Below are 18,981 nucleotides of genomic sequence, written 5' to 3'. Positions count from 1 at the left end.
GCATCGCTCACAGTCCACGTGTGACTTACACTATAAAACCTGCAGAGTATTCGCTTCAGAGCAGACAGACACGAGACGTCGGATCCTGCATGTTGACACGGAGGAGACCCTCCAAAGAAGATCCAGTCATTGAGACATCTACAATAATTGAGGTCCACTCATTGACACATCTAAAGGAGATGAGGTCCAGTCATTGATAAATCTACAGGAGATGAGGTCCAGTCATTAAGACATCTACAGGACATGAGGTCCAGTCTGTGAGACATCAACAGGAGATGAGGTCCAGTCTGTGAGACATCAACAGGAGATGAGGTCCAGTCATTGAGACATCTACAGGAGATGTGGTCCAGTCTTTGAGCCATCTACAGGAGATGTGGTCCAGTCTCTGAGCCATCTAAAGGTGATGAGGTCTAGTCAATGAGACATCTACAGGAGATGAGGGCCACTCACTTAGAGATCTTCAGGAGATGAGGTCCAGTCACTGAGACATCAACAGGAGATGAGGTCCAGTGTCTGAATCCTCTAAAGTAGATGTAGGTCTAGTCACTGAGACATCTAAAGGAGATGAAGTCCAGTCAGTAAGACATCTATGGGAGATGAGGTCCAGTCAATCAAACATCTACAAGAGATGAGGTCCAGTCACTGAGACATCTCCGGAGACAACATAACTAACATTGAGATTTTCATTTCCGGGGACAGTAGAGATTTCCTTGGTCTGTTCTGTAGGTTCTGGATTGGTTCTTGGTCCAGGTAACTTCCGGATTTTTTGGTTCTGTGTTGACCCGTTGATGGCACTGGGGGAAGGGATGGTGAATGAGATGTTGAACCTTTCATGGGAGTTCATTAATGGCAGCATCTTGTGGAATGGAAGCAAAACCAACGAGTCCCTTTTGAACCGGACTGAGACCGGACCACCGCCATTCCTGACGGATGCATGGCTGGTGCCTCTGTTCTTTGCCCTCATCATGTTAGTCGGATTGATCGGAAATTCTCTTGTCATTTATGTCATTTCCAAGCACAGGCAAATGAGAACGGCCACCAACTTCTATATAGGTAAGCAACAACCCTCCGCCCCCCCCCCCCCCCCCAAGGTGCAGGGTTGTACACAGACTCTAACACTGGGTTCACACCTGAGCGTTTTACAGCGCGTTCAAACGTGCTGTAAAATGCTCAACACATGAAAACCAATGCTTCCCTATGGCCCTGGTTCACACTTGAGCGTTTTACAGTGCGTTTGAACGCGCTGTAAAACGCCCTACGCTCAAAAAAGTTCTTGATCTTCTTTGGAGCGTTTTGTCGCACGTTCCCGTACATAGACTTTCGGGAACACGCGACAATGGGCGTTCGCTTGTCCCTGTATGCGCGATTGTAAACGCCAAACAGAGCGCTCCTTTCAGAAACGCTCAGGTGTGAACCCAGCCTTAAGAACTTGCCTGATACATTGTATATTCAGGGCGGAGGACACTGCCTCCGGATCTTCTCTCCATCTAGTCCTCGAGCTGCTGCTCTGATGGTAGGACACTGATGGCAGCAGAGCTGAATACAAGCTATTGTCCCCGGTTATCAGTGACTGCGGACGCTCTGCCCCATGATCACCAGGAACCTGCAGAAATGAATACAAATTTATGCTGGAGTGATATTAGATTGTAAGCTGCTGTGCCACTGCCAAGAGTCCTGACCCCACTGCTGCATTAGTTTTTAGCACAGAATCTTCTCGCTTGGTTTTGCAGTGAGAACATTAAAGAAATAAGATGACACTGTAATAATAATACTATCATTTCCTGCATTACGTATGTGGCCCTTTATTAGTTCTGATCTGTAGGTGGATCATCTGACTTCCCATCAGTGTCCTGTGAAGATGATGGGAGTAACTGTCCTAAATAGCTGTAAAATGCACATGCTGATCCTAATAGAATCTCAGTCTGTGGTCAGCAACAAGTGGGTGGCATTGGACTACTACTCTCAGCCACTGCTACACCATCTACAGTAACATAACAATTAACTACAAGCAAAGACAAGGGTGGGGGAGGGGGGGCAAGAGGAGGAACAACATGATACCCTACACCCTCTGTACCCTGCACCCTCTGTACCCTGCACCCTCTGTACCCTATACTCTCTATACCCTACACCCTCTATACCCTACACCCTCTATACCCTACACCATCTCTACCCTACACCATCTCTACCCTACACCCTCTATACCCTACACCCTCTATACCCTACACCTCTATACCCTGCACCCTCTATACCCTACACCCTCTGTACCCTACACCCTCTGTACCCTACATCCTCTATACCCTACACCCTCTATACCCTACATCCTCTATACCCTACACCCTCTGTACCCTACATCCTCTATACCCTACACCTCTATACCCTACACCCTCTACCATACATCCTCTATACCCTACACCCTCTATACCATACATCCTCTATACCCTACACCCTCTGTACCCTACACCCTCTGTACCCAACATCCTCTATACCCTACACCTCTATACCCTACACCTCTATACCCTACATCCTCTATACCCTACATCCTCTGTACCCTACACCTCTATACCCTACACCCTCTATACCCTACACCCTCTATACCCTACACCCTCTATACCATACATCCTCTATACCCTACACCCTCTATACCCTACACCCTCTATACCCTACACCCTCTATGCCCTACACCCTCTATACCCGACACCCTCTATACCCGACACCCTCTATACCCGACACCCTCTATACCCTACACCCTCTATACCCTACACCCTCTATACCCTACACCCTCTATACCCTACATCCTCTATACCAGGGCTGTCCAACCTGCGGCTCTCCAGCTGTTGCAAAACTACAACTCCCACCATGCCCTGCTGTAGGCTGATAGCTGTAGGCAGTGTGGGCATGCTGGGAATTGTAGTTTTGCAACAGCTGGAGAGCCTCAGGTTGGCCAGCCCTGCTCTATACCCTACACCCTCTATACCTAACTAAGTAACTGCGACATTTTCCGACAAACAGACAAAGTTATCAACATTTTGTGATTGGCAGATGTGAGTTTTGTGCGCGGTGCAACAGTTTTCATTGTCAAGTTGTTTTGGGGCCGTGTGATAGATATACACTGGTGTTATCCTGACCTGCCGTGGCTGTGGGGAGGAAAATACTGCAGAATTGTGCAACTGCCCTAAATTTAAAAAGCGAACACAGGGAGACAAATGAACAGGGCGCCACTGCTTCGGCTTCCCCGCAAATTCCGGGAACACACTTTCCACTCTCAGCGGTGACACCGGGACCCACGATCGACTTCGGTGGTGCTCAGTCTCAACGCACAGTAAGAAAATATGAGACTCACTCACCAAGAAGGTCCAAACTTTACTTTATTTGGGTAAAAGGCATGCGGAGCAGGCAATCAAAGTGTGGTGCTCCTCATAGACACCATGAGGCCACGGCCGTTTCTCGTATGTTTTGCGTATGTCATGAAACGGCCGAGGCCTCATGGTGTCTGAGAGGAGCACCACACTTTGATTGCCTGCTCTGCAGGCAATCAACCCAAATAAAGTAAAGTTTGGACCTTCTTGGTGAGGGCCGTCTCGTATTTTCTTACTGTGTGCTAAATTTAAAACCTTTGCACAAATAGACGTATTTAAAGACACAGTAAATCAGCCCATTAGTGATTGTTCACCAGAAATGCCTGATAGCAGAGATCCATGACGCCCCTGAGGATCCATCTCTCTTGGTGACACTTGTGGATCTGCACCTAACCCCTGGTCCCTATGTATAGAACATTTAGCGGTAATGGATGTTGGGTGCAGTTCCTCATATGGCCACCGGGTGGCAGTAAGCACCAATGGTTCCAATAATGTTACTTGAGTGACCCAATGTTTTATGAATTGTGAACTTCCCATCTCGGATCCTGAGATGATGAGAGTGATAATACAGCAGGGGGCAGTATGGAGCTCTGTACTTGGATAGATGACTACCTGGAGCCAGGAGGAGCAGATCTACACTATACAGTACAGATCAGTATTCTCCAGATACACAGAGACCTCCCATAACATGATATTACATAGCCAGGTCCAAGTGCAGGGGCTGAGGACCGATGCCCCAGGTCAGGTTACCCTTACACCAATATGATGCGGTGTCCTGGGCTCCTCACTGACTCTACATGTAGACATTAAGTTATGAACATTTTCTTGCTGATGTTTTAGCAGTTTGCACTTTTTATATATTTTTTATTCCTGCTGCAATCATCTCTCCATCTCCACCCGTCCTGTATCAGTGCAGCAGCCTGAACCTCTGATGAGACAGGAGGTGCCTCAGACCCCAACAGATAACGCAGCTCTTCTAGAGTCATGGATCCTGTCTGTGTCCTAATGGAGCAAACCTAATACATTCAGAGTATGTTTCATGATGAGTCTAGTGGGAAGCATGAATGCAAGTACTAGGTACAGATAGATTTGGCGAGGATATTTCCATTCGCTGACAGCAAGCATAGATATTGAACATGGTGAGGAACAAAAAAGCAGTAGTCCACCCCCAACCTCCCTAGGGATTCGTATGCACATCCAGGGCAGTGTCTCGTTGATGCATTTTGTATACAGGACGCGGTGCACGGGGAGATTTGGAATTTTTTCACCCACTTTATTATTTTGCTTTCTCCCCCAGCGAACCTGGCCTCCACTGACATCATGTTCCTGGTGTGCTGCGTGCCCTTCACTGCCACGCTTTACCCTCTGCCCAGCTGGGTGTTTGGAGACTTCATGTGCAAGTTTGTGGCATACCTCCAGCAGGTAAGTGTGCAGCGGGCGCTGCCTGCTCTGCAGATAGATGGAAGCTTAGAGTCATACAGAACTCCAAATCCCCTGCTTCCCTTCAGTTATACGGATCGCGCTCACAGCCAGGGAGAAGGGGACGCCCTCAGCAGAAGACTGCGTCTCCTCCTCATTATAATACAGCGCTCCAAATCATCGGGGGGCCACAGCGGACGAATGGGGGGTGGCTTTGAAAGAAATATATACACCTATGGCATCAGTGGGGGCCGCCCTACAAGGTAATACCATAATTAGCCTATGTCAAAACTGATGAAAGGTCGTCTTTAATAATAAAACCTTTCCTGCCTGCAGCCACCACTAGGGGGCGCTCACTGCATACTACAGCTCTAATCGGAGGTCCTGTAGCAGTGAATGCAGGGTGTCCTCTCCATTCACAGCCGCTCTCCATTCTTGATACAGCAGCAGGTCCCAGAGGTGATAGCTGTGCCTATCGGACATTTATCCTTATCAATATGCCATAAATGTCCACCTGGTCACACCCGTCAATCTTGCCATGGGGGACACATAACTGAGCGGAGTCTTTCTGACACTTTTTCTTCGTTTTGTATTAGGGTACTTTCACACTAGCGGCAGGACGGATGAGACAGGCTGTTCACCCTGTCGGATCCGTCCTGCCGCTATTTCGCCATGCTGCCGGACCGCCGCTCCTTCCCTATTGACTATAATGGGGACGGGGCGGAGCTCTGGCGCAGCATGGCAGTGCACAGCGAAAGGCCGCCGGACTAAAAGTACTGCATGTCTGACTTTTTAGTCTGGCGGCCTCTCACCGCGAACTGCTGTGCCAGAGCTCCGCCCCCGAGCCCATTATAGTCAATGGGGACGGAGCGGCGGTCCAGCGGCACGGCGAAATAGCGTCAGGACGGATCCGACAGGGTGAACAGCCTGTCTCATCCGTCCTGCCGCAAGTGTGAAAGTAGCCTTAGAAAAGTAGTTTTCTTCCAAGAAGCTTCATCAATGGAGTGGACTTGTTACATTCACCTGATACATTGTATCACTGCTGGTAAAATGTATCAGTCTGGAGTCCAGTCTAGACTAAATACAATAGTAGAATAAATAGAATCAGCGGCTCACCTATTTGGATTAATGGATAAGGTGCTCGATCCAAAGGGCTCCGCCCTGTTCAAAGAATGTATAAAAAAAAACAGATGGATGGCACTGTATACAATTGTGAAGCATGACTATAATGTTACTTTACTGATATTTAAAACAAATTATAATTAAAAAGATTCTAGAACAGGAGAAGGAAAAAAGAAAAAGGAAAAAGGGGTATCCTCTGAAATGGTATGAAGTATATACACTCACCTAAAGAATTATTAGGAACACCTGTTCTATTTCCCATTGATGCGATTATCTAGTCAACCAATCACATGGCAGTTGCTTCGATGCATGTAGGGTTGTGGTCCTGGTCAAGACAATCTCCTGAACTCCAAACTGAATGTCAGAATGGGAAAGAAAGGAGATTTAAGCAATTTTGAGCGTGGCCTGGTTGTTGGTGCCAGACGGGCCGGTCTGAGTATTTCACTGCTCAGTAACTGGGATTTTCACACACAACCATTTCTAGGGTTTACAAAGAATGGTGTGAAAAGGGAAAAACCTCCAGTATGCGGCCGTCCTGTGGGCGAAAATGCCTTGTTGATGCTAGAGGTCAGAGGAGAATGGGCCGACTGATTCAAGCTGATAGAAGAGCAACGTTGACTGAAATAACCACTCGTTACAACCGAGGTCTGCAGCAAAGTATTTGTGAAGCCACAACACGCACAACCTTGAGGCGGATGGGCTACAACAGCAGAAGACCCCACCGGGTACCACTCATCTCCACTACAAATAGGAAAAAGAGGCTGCAATTTGCACGAGCTCACCAAAATTGGACTGTTGAAGACTGGAAAAATGTTGCCTGGTCTGATGAGTCTCGATTTCTGTTGAGACATTCAAATGGTAGAGTCCAAATTTGGCGTAAACAGAATGAGAACATGTATCCATCATGCCTTGTTACCACTGTGCAGGCTGGTGGTGGTGGTGTAATGGTGTGGGGGATGTTTTCTGGGCACACTTTAGGCCCCTTAGTGCCAATTGGCCATCGTTTAAATGCCACGGGCTACCTGAGCATTGTTTCTGACCATGTCCATCCCTTCATGACCACCATGTACCCATCCTCTGATGGCTACTTCCAGCAGGATAATGCACCATGTCACAAAGCTCCAATCATTTCAAATTGGTTTCTTGAACATGACAATGAGTTCACTCGACTAAAATGGCCCCACAGTCACCAGATCTCAACCCAATAGAGCATCTTTGGGATGTGGTGGAACAGGAGCTTCGTGCCCTGGATGTGCATCCCTCAAATCTCCATCAATATGGGCCAACATTTCTAAAGAATGCTATCAGCACCTTGTGGAATCAATGCCACGTAGAATTAAGGTAGTTCTGAAGGCAAAAGGGGGTCCAACACTGTATTAGTATGGTGGTCCTAATAATTCTTTAGGTGAGGGTATATATCATTAATTATAAATATATCGATTGGATATATGATTAAATAATTCATATATAAAAAGGGGAGGAGTTCAGCCTCAGTCCATATATAAATAAATAAATAAATATGCAGATACATTTACATCAGTTAGACAGACAGTAGCTATAAAATGTAAAAGATATAAAAACAGCTGAAAAGGAGCGCAATAAGTCAATGTTAGCAATAAATGGGTGACGTCAGGAATAAGCGGAATCCCAAGTATCTCTTCAAAATATACGTTTCTAGTAGCAGCAAAAATGACAATAGCAGTAATATTTAGTCTGTATAAGAAGGAGCACCACACTTTGATTGCCTGCTCCGCATGCCTTTTACCCAAATAAAGTAAAGTTTGGACCTTCTTGGTGAGTGCGTCTCATATTTTCTTACTGTGCGTTGAGACTGAGCACCACCGAAGTCGATCGTGGGTCCCGGTGTCACCGCTGAGAGTGGAAAGTGTGTTCCCGGAATTTGAGGGGAAGCCGAAGCAGTGGCGCCCTGTTCATTTGTCTCCCTGTGTTCGCTTTGGGTACCTGCAAGTAACCAAAATCCAGGTCTTGAAGGGAAAAAATGTTTCCACAACAGGGTGTTTTGTATACAAAAGAAGGTAGTTCTATATCAAAAAGTATTATTTCCTCTTGGAATAATGCGCAGTAGTATAGAATAATATTGAGGGTACATTACTGCTCCTGGATGAGTTATATATCAGGTATCTGCGCATCGGTAATGTCTATTTTCCTCAGCGTTCCGGCTCGGCGTCCCACGTGGTTAGTGTAGTAACCTTGCTAGCACTGTGCGCTCTCCCTGGCGTCCCGGCTCTGCGTTCCACGTGGTCGGGAGCGGGCTGTTCAATTTAGATATGGGCAAAGGTGATCCTGCTGATATAGAGGGATACTTGCTCCACTCGTATGCTGCCCGGATTTAGATAATACCGCTTTTTGTTAGCCTATTGTGGCTGTATGGCTATTATATTTCTCAGACGCGTTTCGGAGCGCCGTGCTCCTTCATCAGTGGGTATACACAGCCATTTTTTCACAGGTTTATATCCAGTCTTCAATTAGTGAACAATTAGTAAAATGAGCGATGTAGTACTTTTTAGTGATACATAAAACTCGGACTGGATTGTTTTATCCAGATTGAAATAGATAAGTAGATACATTCACATTTGGATCTTCCTATTATTCCATATAATACCGTAAAATAAGAGAAGAGGGAAATAATGAATATATTATATATAGTATTAGATCTCATAGAAATAAAAAATTGTAAAAGGTAAATAAGAATAAATAAGGTATAAGGAATGAAAAATGAAAGTGTAAAATAATAAGAAATATATGATAGAAATATATATATATATATATACATATACACTCAATAGTAACATGTATGACCCTCATGTTCAATTAATTCATAGAGGATCGTATTTTTTATATTATATATTTCTTGTTTATGATTTTTCATATTACTGTAAGATACGTCTTTCCAAATAGTTTCTTGCTTTTTTTGTTCTAGTAACAAACACTCAGCTGTGAGAAGCATTAGATCTGTACAGGCTGCAGAGGCCTTAGTGAAGCCCTTGTAGCCGCCATCTTGGTCATTGACTTCATGGATGTGATGTACAGAGTCACCTCTGTGTGATTGATTGCAGGTCACCGTCCAGGCCACGTGCATCACCCTGACAGCGATGAGTGCGGACCGCTGCTACGCCACATTGTATCCACTGAGGTCACTGAGGCACCGAACCCCCAGAGTGGCCATGGTTGTCAGCATCTGTATCTGGATAGGTAAGAAATGATCCCCGTCCCAGTCTGAAGCCTCGGCAGTCACTGGGGGTCCGTTATTACCATGCTGACGCATGTTTTTCGTTTATAAAAAGCCGCAAGATCCCGACTGCAACTTTTTTAATGCCCATGCAACAAAATGTTGTCGTACGGGCGTTTTTACCCCATTGGTAAGTGGCGAGGGCAGGGGCTGGCGGGGGCCAGGGGTCCTTCCAAATTCACTAAATTTATGTCTGGAAACAGACTCAAATGATGTTCGAAATCAACTCCAGTCAGGGACTCACGTAGCATTCACTCCAAGTGCACCGGCTGCCAGAGGTGCACCTAATCTAAGCCTCCTCATAAATGTGGCCCTTTCTCCACCAGTGCAGGGGGAAACAAAGACTGGCGTAAAACGCCAGCGAACACATGCGGGCTGCCATCTTTAGTAAGGTAGACGATGCACAGGTACGCCCTTACCTGTGCCGGGAGCCGGTCTGAAATCGAATGCAGTCACCGGGAGCAGGCAGTTCCGAGAACAGCCCAATGAAGGCTCCCGACACAGGAACAGGTAAGGGCTTATCTGTGCATCGCCGGACAGGTGAGTCTGCCTTACTAAAGATGGCAGCCCGCATGTGTTTGCTGGCGAACTGACCATCACAGGTCACTGTATGCAGTCTCCTCCTCCTGTGCAGTCACTGTGTGCAGTCTCTCCCTCCTGTGCAGTCACTGCGTGCAGTCTCTCCCTCCTGTGCAGTCACTGTGTGCAGTCTCTCCCTCCTGTGCAGTCACTGTATGCAGTCTCTTCCTCCTGTGCGGTCACTGTGTGCAGTCTCTCCCTCCTGTGCAGTCACTGTGTGCAGTCTCTCCCTCCTGTGTAGTCACTGTGTGCAGTCTCTCCCTCCTGTGCGGTCACTGTGTGCAGTCTCTCCCTCCTGTGCAGTCACTGTGTGCAGTCTCTCCCTCCTGTGCGGTCACTGTGTGCAGTCTCTCCCTCCTGTGCAGTCACTGTGTGCAGTCTCTCCCTCCTGTGCGGTCACTGTGTGCAGTCTCTTGCTCCTGTGCGGTCACTGTGTGCAGTCTCTCCCTCCTGTGCGGTCACTGTGTGCAGTCTCTTCCTCCTGTGCAGTCACTGTGTGCAGTCTCTCCCTCCTGTGCAGTCACTGTGTGCAATCTCTTCCTCCTGTGCGGTCACTGTGTGCAGTCTCTCCCTCCTGTGCGGTCACTGTGTGCAGTCTCTCCCTTCTGTGCGGTCACTGTGTGCAGTCTCTCCCTCCTGTGCAGTCACTGTGTGCAATCTCTTCCTCCTGTGCGGTCACTGTGTGCAGTCTCTCCCTCCTGTGCGGTCACTGTGTGCAGTCTCTCCCTCCTGTGCGGTCACTGTGTGCAGTCTCTTCCTCCTGTGTAGTATAGATAAGGGGATGCAGACAGTTAGTACCTGACAATGCTCCGACACCTCTTGGCGCAAACACGACCGCGATTGAGTGAAATACATTTTTCTTTATTGATATTCTTTGAGATTCCTTTGTCAAGTCTCTTGAGTTGAAGGTGGTCACGGAGGGGTTCCACGTGGACCTCCTGACTGTGACTATGAAGCTCCTTGGTGTGCGGAGGGGCTCAGAGCAGAGTCTTCTGATCAAAACCATAACTTATCGTTTCTGGGCTGCAGGTCGTGCCGTCTAAACAGCGATCTGATGGCCACAAACAATACAGCCGTATGAGGACGAGCGGTAGCAATGGCGACTACTCCTACTACTGATCGCTGCATGTAAATACAGTGCTTCACCCCCACTTAAAGGGGTTGTCCAGTTTCAGACCTGAACCCGCACATTTCCCCTTCTTCCCCCCCATCAGCCCCTCTGATATGAGCATCGGAGCATTTCACGGTCAGATGCTCAACTTTGCCCTTGCAGGTCAAGGGCTATTTTTTAGGAGATCCGGTGACATACCGGGCTCTCTATGGGTAAAGCTATGGCAGAGGCTTCCACCTAGCAGTGAGCCTGGTGATGTCACCGGCACTAATGGGCGGGTTTTAGCACTGCCCTAGTCTGTAAAGCCCATCCATCAGTGCCAGTGACGTCACCGGGAACACTGCTCGGTGGAAGCCTCTGCCTAGCAGTGTAAAAATGTAAACTAAAAAGCTCCGATAATCATCTCAGAGGGGCTGAGTGGGGGAAGAAGGGGATATGTCTGGGTTCAGCCCTGAACCAGGACAACCCCTTTAATGAGCAGCCAGTTGTTGGGAAGGAACACTCCCTTCCCGATAATTGTCTGCTACTCTGTACAAGTAAATACAACTTAAGTTCGTTATGACCAGAGGCGCCAATACTTTTGCCCTGCAGCCCCTTTACTGTCCAGGACCATGAGGATGCCACCAGATCCTGGACAGCTGTGATACTTGTATACAATGTACTACAATGTGATGTGTAATGGTCAGTGTCCTCCCCAGGGTCCCTGCTGCTGTCTACTCCCATCATCCCTTACCAGAAGATACAGAACGGTTACTGGTACGGCCCCAGGACCTACTGCATAGAGCAGTTTCCATCAGACACTCTGAAGAAAGCTTGTATCCTCTACCAGTTCCTTGCTGTCTACCTTCTGCCATTGCTGACCATCTGCCTGTGCTACTCACTGATGCTGAAGAGGGTCGGACAACCAGTGGTGGAGCCCATGGACAACAACTACCAGGTAGCTGTGCCTCCTGCACAATGTACGGTGCCTTGAAAGAGTATTCATACCCCTTGAACTTTTCTACATTTTATTCACGTTACACCCACAAACTTAAATGTATTTTATTGGGATTTTATGTGATCGACCAACGCAAAGTACAAGTCTGATATATGGTTTTGAAAATTTTTTAGAAATAAAAATCAGAAAAGTGTGATGTGCATTAGTATTCACCCCCCAGTCAATACTTTGTAGGACCTCCTTTCGCTGCAATTACAGCTGCAGGTCTTTTGGGGACTGTCTCTACCAGATTTGCACATCTAGAGGATGACATTTTTGCCCGTTCTCCTGTGCAGAAGAGCTCGCGCCCAGCCAGATTGGATGGAGGGCGTCTGTGATCTGTAATTTCCAAGTATTGCCCCAGATTCTCAATGGGATTTAGGTCTGGACAGTGACTGGGCCGTTCTAATACATGAATATGCTTTGATCTAAACCCTTCCATTGTAGCTCTGGCTGGATGTTGAGGGTTGTTGTCCTGATCGAAGGTGAACCTCCGCCCCAGTCTCAAGTCTTTTGCAGCCTCTACCAGGTTTTCCTCCTGGATAGCTCCATCCATCCTCCCATCACTTCTGACCGGCTTCCCTGCCCCTGCTGAAGAAAAGCCTCCCCCCAGCATGATCCTGCCACCACGATCCTGCCACCACCATGTCTCACGGTGGGGATGGTGTGTTCAGGGTGATGGGCAGGGTCAGTTTTCCACCTCACATATTGCTTTTATGCCAAAAGTTTAACTTTGGTCTCCTCTGACCAGAGCCCCTTCTTTCACATGTTTGCTGTGTCCCCTACATTGCTTGTGGTAAACTGCTTTTAAACATGATTTTCTTCTTACCACTCTTCCATAAAGGCCAGATTTGTGGAGAAGACGACTAATAGTTGTCCTATGGACAGATTCTCCCACCTCAGCTGTGGATCTCTGTAGTTCCTCCAGAGTTACTATGGGCATGCTTCCTGGCTGCTTCTCTAATTAGTGCTCTCCTTGCCTGGGCTGTCAGTTTAGGTGGACATCCATGTCTTGGGAGGTTTGCAGTTGTGCTATACTCCTTCCATTTTCAGATGATGGATTGGGCAATGTTCTGTGAGATGTTCAGAGCTTGGGGTATTTTTTGTTATAACCTAACCCTGCCTTACACTTCTCCACAACTTTATCCCTGACCTGTCTGGTGTGTTCCTTGGTTTTCCTGATGCTGTTTGATCACTAATGTTCTCTAACGAACCTCTGAGGCCTTCACAGAACAGCTATAGTTACACTGAGAAGACATTACACACAGGTGGACTCTATGTGCAAATGAGGTGACTTCTGAAGGCCATTGGTCACACTGGGGTATCAGGGTACAGGAGGCTGAATACATATGCATGCCACAGTTTTCAGATTTTTATTTATTAAAAATGTTGAAAAACATGTATAATTCTCTTCTCACTTCACACATATTTCCTACTTTGAGTGGGTCAATTAAATCCCAATGAAATACATTTAAGTTTGCGGCTGTAAGGTGAAAAAAATGTGGAAAAGTTCAAAGGGTATGAATACTTTTTCAAGGCACAGATTCTAGGGTTACTGTGTGACTGGGACATCACTGAGGGATTCCACAGCCACCACCAGAGCTGCATTCACAATTCTCTGCTGCTGATTTAGTGAAGAAACCAGCAGAATTCTGAATGCAGCTCTGGATGAGGCTTCATGATGTACCTTAAGACTTTCCTTCATCCTTCCAGGTGCAGCTGCTCTCTGAGAGAACCATTGCCATGAGGAGCAAAATATCCAGAATGGTGATAGTAATTGTACTTCTCTTCACTATCTGCTGGGGCCCCATCCAGCTCTTTAGCCTCTTCCAAGGATTCTACCCAGGCTTTCAAGCCAACTACGCCACCTACAAAATCAAAACGTGGGCCAATTGTATGTCCTATGCCAACTCGTCCATCAACCCCATCGTCTACGGGTTCATGGGCGCCAGCTTCAGGAAGTCTTTCAAGAAAGCTTTCCCCTTCATGTTTCGGAATAAGGTGAGGGATGGGAGCATCACCTCCGGGACTGCCCACAACGAAATGAAATTTGTGGCTATGGAGTCGACCAACCAGGAGTTGAAGTGAAGGGGTTAATGCGGTCAGTTTCTGACAATAAGCAAAGAATTATGGGACCCTCAGGAGACCTCAAAGACGTGAAGAGAAACTGTAAGAAACCCACATCTCAGAGACATCTATAATGAGCAGGTCAGCAGCAGTATTTCCCTACAGACAAAGGAAGAGCATACGCCATGGTAATCCTCCTTCCTGCGGACAATCGCCACCACCAGACAATTTATACAGGATTCTGCCATTAAATTTGTGGTTTTCTACTTAAAAATATGTTGTGTGTCCTGTCTGTAACAGATCCCGATTTTGTATTTTTATTGTGTCTAATCATTAAAGGATAATCTCTATAATACAATGAAATGAGAGGTAATGTCAGCAGGAAATATGACTGGGGGTGACCTCTCCAAACAATGAGAATCCCCTAGAACAGAGACAAAAAAACTAAGCAATGACACGTCTGTAGTGTCTCATCATACTCCACATGTTCATGACAGTGACACCTCGCACACGGAAGATAATTACTATAATACTGCCTCCTATGTACAAGAATATAACTACTATAATACTGCTCCTATGTACAAGAATATAACTACTATAATACTGCTCCTATGTACAAGAATATAACTACTATAATACTGCTCCTATGTACAGGAATATAACTACTATAATACTACCTCCTATGTACAAGAATATAACTACTATAATACTGCTCCTATGTACAAGAATATAACTACTATAATACTGCTCCTATGTATAAGAATATAACTACTATAATACTGCTCCTATGTACAAGACTATAGCTACTATAATACTGCTCCTATGTACAAGAGCATAACTACTATAATACTGCCTCCTATGTACAAGAATATAACTACTATAATACTGCTCCTATGTACAAGAATATAACTACTATAATACAGCTCCTATGTACAAGAATATAACTACTATAATACTGCTCCTATGTTCAAGAATATAACTACTATAATACTGCCTCCTATGTACAAGAATAACTACTATAATACTACTATAATAGTTTTTATTCCATTATTGTGGCATGTTCAACTTTTTGATCACTGGTATTCCAATTTGTTTTTTTTTGGGGGGGGGGGGGGGGACAAGCGGACAACAAAAATGGTGAATTGAGCATTTTTAATTTTCTTTCCATTACGGCGTCCACCGTACAGGAAATTTTAAAATATATTAATAGTTCAGACATTTTCAGATGCGGAAATACCTAATATGTTAATTTTTTTTATTGTTTATATATTTAAAATTGGGAAAGGGGGGTGATTTAAACTTTTAATATTTTGGTGCTTTTTACATTTTTTACAACTTTTTATTTACGGTAATAACTATTAGCCCTCTTAGGTGACTAGAACCTGGGACCTTTTGATCCATTGGCCTATTCACCCTAATAGAGATCTAGGGTTAGGAGGATTTTCACATGCTCCCTGCTGAGCTGTGTCTCGCGCACAGAGCAGGAGGCAGCTTGTCATGGCAGGTCTGGAAGGCTTCAGCAGTGTCCAGACTGGCATGGTAACCATTCAGAGCCCTGCGGTTTCACTAGGGTGGCTCCAATTGGAAGGCCGAGGGAGCCGCATCTCCCTGCCTTGCTTGACAGATTCCATGATCATCATTGAACACGGCATCTGAGGTGTTAAATGACAGGGTGCGGCACGATCGCCATTCCCTGTCATTGCGTCCGGGTACCTGCTGTATGGTACAGCCGACACCCGCCACTTATGGAACGGGCTCACCGCAGCAGCCCACACTTCCTACAAATGCGATCACTTAATTCTGTACATGTATGGTATTATGCGTTAAGGAGTTAAAGATGGCACCCTCTCTAGAGTGGATCGAGCACTATAGCCATTCTGGGCTAATGTCTGCGATTGGCAATAATGCCAATCGCAGGTATTTAACCGCTCAGATGCTGTGGTCCGCGCACTCCTGCTCCTGTAACAGCTTCCCCCAGCTGAGATTTAGGACGCTGTTACTTTGGAGGGATAGGCTGGAGCCTGTTTGAGGCCCCGATGCCCATCACTGGTATATTCCAATACAGGCCTGCAGGTGGAATATACTGCATTGAAATCTACTGAACTGTGTATTTTGTAATGGATAAAATACTATTGCAGAATAGAAATGGCAAGCTAACGATACTTGTTATAGTCACCAAGGGAAACGCTGAGATGATGTTAGGTTATAAAATGTAACGTAAATTCTGCCTCCGAATGTGATTGCACAGATTCAATTCTCAGTATGTTTTATTATAGACCGCACAATATCGCTGCTCCATACATTGCCTTACCAACTGCAGAATATCATGCATCTTAGTATCCGTATGTGGCTAGTATTACAGTATAATTTGTTTATTACACTCTGTATGTGTTGTTACAGACGGCACAGTATCACTTCTGTTACTATTCTCAGTATATACTCTTGTAGACGGCACAGTATCACTTCTGTTACTATTCTCAGTATATACTCCTATAGACGGCACAGTATCACTTCTGTTACTATTCTCAGTATATACTCTTGTAGACGGCACAGTATCACTTCTGTTACTATTCTCAGTATATACTCCTATAGATGGCACAGTATCACTTCTGTTACTATTCTCAGTATATACTCTTGTAGACGGCACAGTATCACTTCTGTTACTATTCTCAGTATATACTCCTATAGACGGCACAGTATCACTTCTGTTACTATTCTCAGTATATACTCTTGTAGACGGCACAGTATCACTTCTGTTACTATTCTCAGTATATACTCCTATAGACGGCACAGTATCACTTCTGTTACTATTCTCAGTATATACTCTTGTAGACGGCACAGTATCACTTCTGTTACTATTCTCAGTATATACTCTTGTAGACGGCACAGTATCACTTCTGTTACTATTCTCAGTATATACTCTTATAGACGGCACAGTATCACTTCTGTTACTATTCTCAGTATATACTCCTATAGACGGCACAGTATCACTTCTGTTACTATTCTCAGTATATACTCCTATAGACGGCACGGTATCACTTCTGTTACTATTCTCAGTATATACTCCTATAGACGGCACGGTATCACTTCTGTTACTATTCTCAGTATATACTCTTGTAGACGGCACAGTATCACTTCTGTTACTATTCTCAGTATATACTCCTATAGACGGCACAGTATCACTTCTGTTACTATTCTCAGTATATACTCTTGTAGACGGCACAGTATCACTTCTGTTACTATTCTCAGTATATACTCTTGTAGACGGCACAGTATCACTTCTGTTACTATTCTCAGTATATACTCCTATAGACGGCACAGTATCACTTCTGTTACTATTCTCAGTATATACTCTTATAGACGGCACAGTATCACTTCTGTTACTATTCTCAGTATAAACTCTTATAGACGGCACAGTATCACTTCTGTTACTATTCTCAGTATATACTCCTATAGACGGCACAGTATCACTTCTGTTACTATTCTCAGTATATACTCTTATAGATGACACAGTATCACTTCTGTTACTATTCTCAGTATATACTCTTGTAGACGGCACAGTATCACTTCTGTTACTATTCTCAGTATATACTCCTATAGACGGCACAGTATCACTTCTGTTACTATTCTCAGTATATACTCCTATAGACGGCACGGTATCACTTCTGTTACTATTCTCAGTATATACTCTTGTAGACGGCACAGTATCACTTCTGTTACTATTCTCAGTATATACTCCTATAGATGGCACAGTATCACTTCTGTTACTATTCTCAGTATATACTCTTGTAGACGGCACAGTATCACTTCTGTTACTATTCTCAGTATATACTCCTATAGATGGCACAGTATCACTTCTGTTACTATTCTCAGTATATACTCCTATAGATGGCACAGTATCACTTCTGTTACTATTCTCAGTATATACTCCTATAGACGGCACAGTATCACTTCTGTTACTATTCTCAGTATATACTCCTATAGACGGCACAGTATCACTTCTGTTACTATTCTCAGTATATACTCCTATAGATGGCACAGTATCACTTCTGTTACTATTCTCAGTATATACTCTTATAGACGGCACAGTATCACTTCTAGGTGCTGGGTACAGGTCGAACACTTGTTTTGCCAACATCTATTCCTTTCATACCATGATTTGCATGCAGGCTGGGCTAGGCTGAGCATGCATGTGTTCTCAGAGGAAGAGGGGAATGAGCCGCTGTTAGACACCTCTATCCCATCCAGAACTTCTGTCTCTTCCAGACACTCTGTCCCCTCTAGACTCCTATTTCTACTAAAAGACTTCTCTGTCCCCGTCTAAACACCTCTGTCCCCTACAGACTCCTCTGTCTCCCTTCCAGACTCCTCTGTCTCCCTTCCAGACTCCTCTGTCTCCCCTATCACCTTTCCAGACTCATTTGTCCTCTCCAGAGCAATTTGGTGCATCTCATTTTATACATGTTTTATAGCAAGTAAGCCTCCGGGGGTGACCTAATGGAGGGGGTGTAGCTTTAGATGCATCGTTTGGCACCATAATTTGGTACAAAATGTTTGTGCAAAGACAGCCAGTAGGTGGTACAGGATCAGAGATAAGTGTCTAGGCTTGCACCAGATGTATCATCCAGCATCAGACATCAGATTGTCTAGTCTAAATTTACACATCTAGATTTCAGACCGGGTTAGTAAACCTGCCCTTATGTATCCATACATCACTTGATTGTTTATAATTATACATCAGTTCCATGTTTGATACATTGTAATCACCCATGACTGCATAACTGGTCACAAATTATACAATTTAAACCTCCATATCCCCATTAATGATCAACATTGATACATTGTATCATTCACACCTTAACTAATGACCATGGGTGGTACACGGTAATCATCCATGACTGAACGCCTAGTCATCAGCGATACATTGTAAATAATTATTCATAACTCCACTACTGACCACCAGGGATGCAGTCTAACATCTATGACTTCACTTTGACCACTAGTGATACATTATAACGACTATATGAATCCAGTACTGGCCATCGGTTCTACATGGTAATCATCCATAGCCTTACTACTGGTCACCACTCACCAGTCATAT

At 45.2% G+C, this 18,981-nt stretch overlaps 1 protein-coding gene across 1 annotated transcript; it reads left to right on the top strand.

The window, feature by feature from the left end:
* The first annotated feature begins 788 nt into the window (after positions 1 to 788).
* Positions 789 to 13,901, top strand: LOC122944020 (G-protein coupled receptor 54-like). Its single transcript, XM_044302220.1, has 5 exons — positions 789 to 1,053; positions 4,654 to 4,778; positions 8,975 to 9,110; positions 11,536 to 11,774; positions 13,527 to 13,901. Exons 1-5 carry the CDS (start codon positions 789 to 791, stop codon positions 13,899 to 13,901), a joined length of 1,140 nt encoding a protein of 379 aa, XP_044158155.1.
* The last annotated feature ends 5,080 nt before the right edge of the window (positions 13,902 to 18,981 follow it).

This window comes from Bufo gargarizans, chromosome 7 (assembly GCF_014858855.1).
Source record: "Bufo gargarizans isolate SCDJY-AF-19 chromosome 7, ASM1485885v1, whole genome shotgun sequence".
Lineage (NCBI taxonomy): Eukaryota > Metazoa > Chordata > Amphibia > Anura > Bufonidae > Bufo > Bufo gargarizans.
Note: the sequence above shows the minus strand (reverse complement) of the source record. Positions and strands in the feature narration are given on the sequence as shown.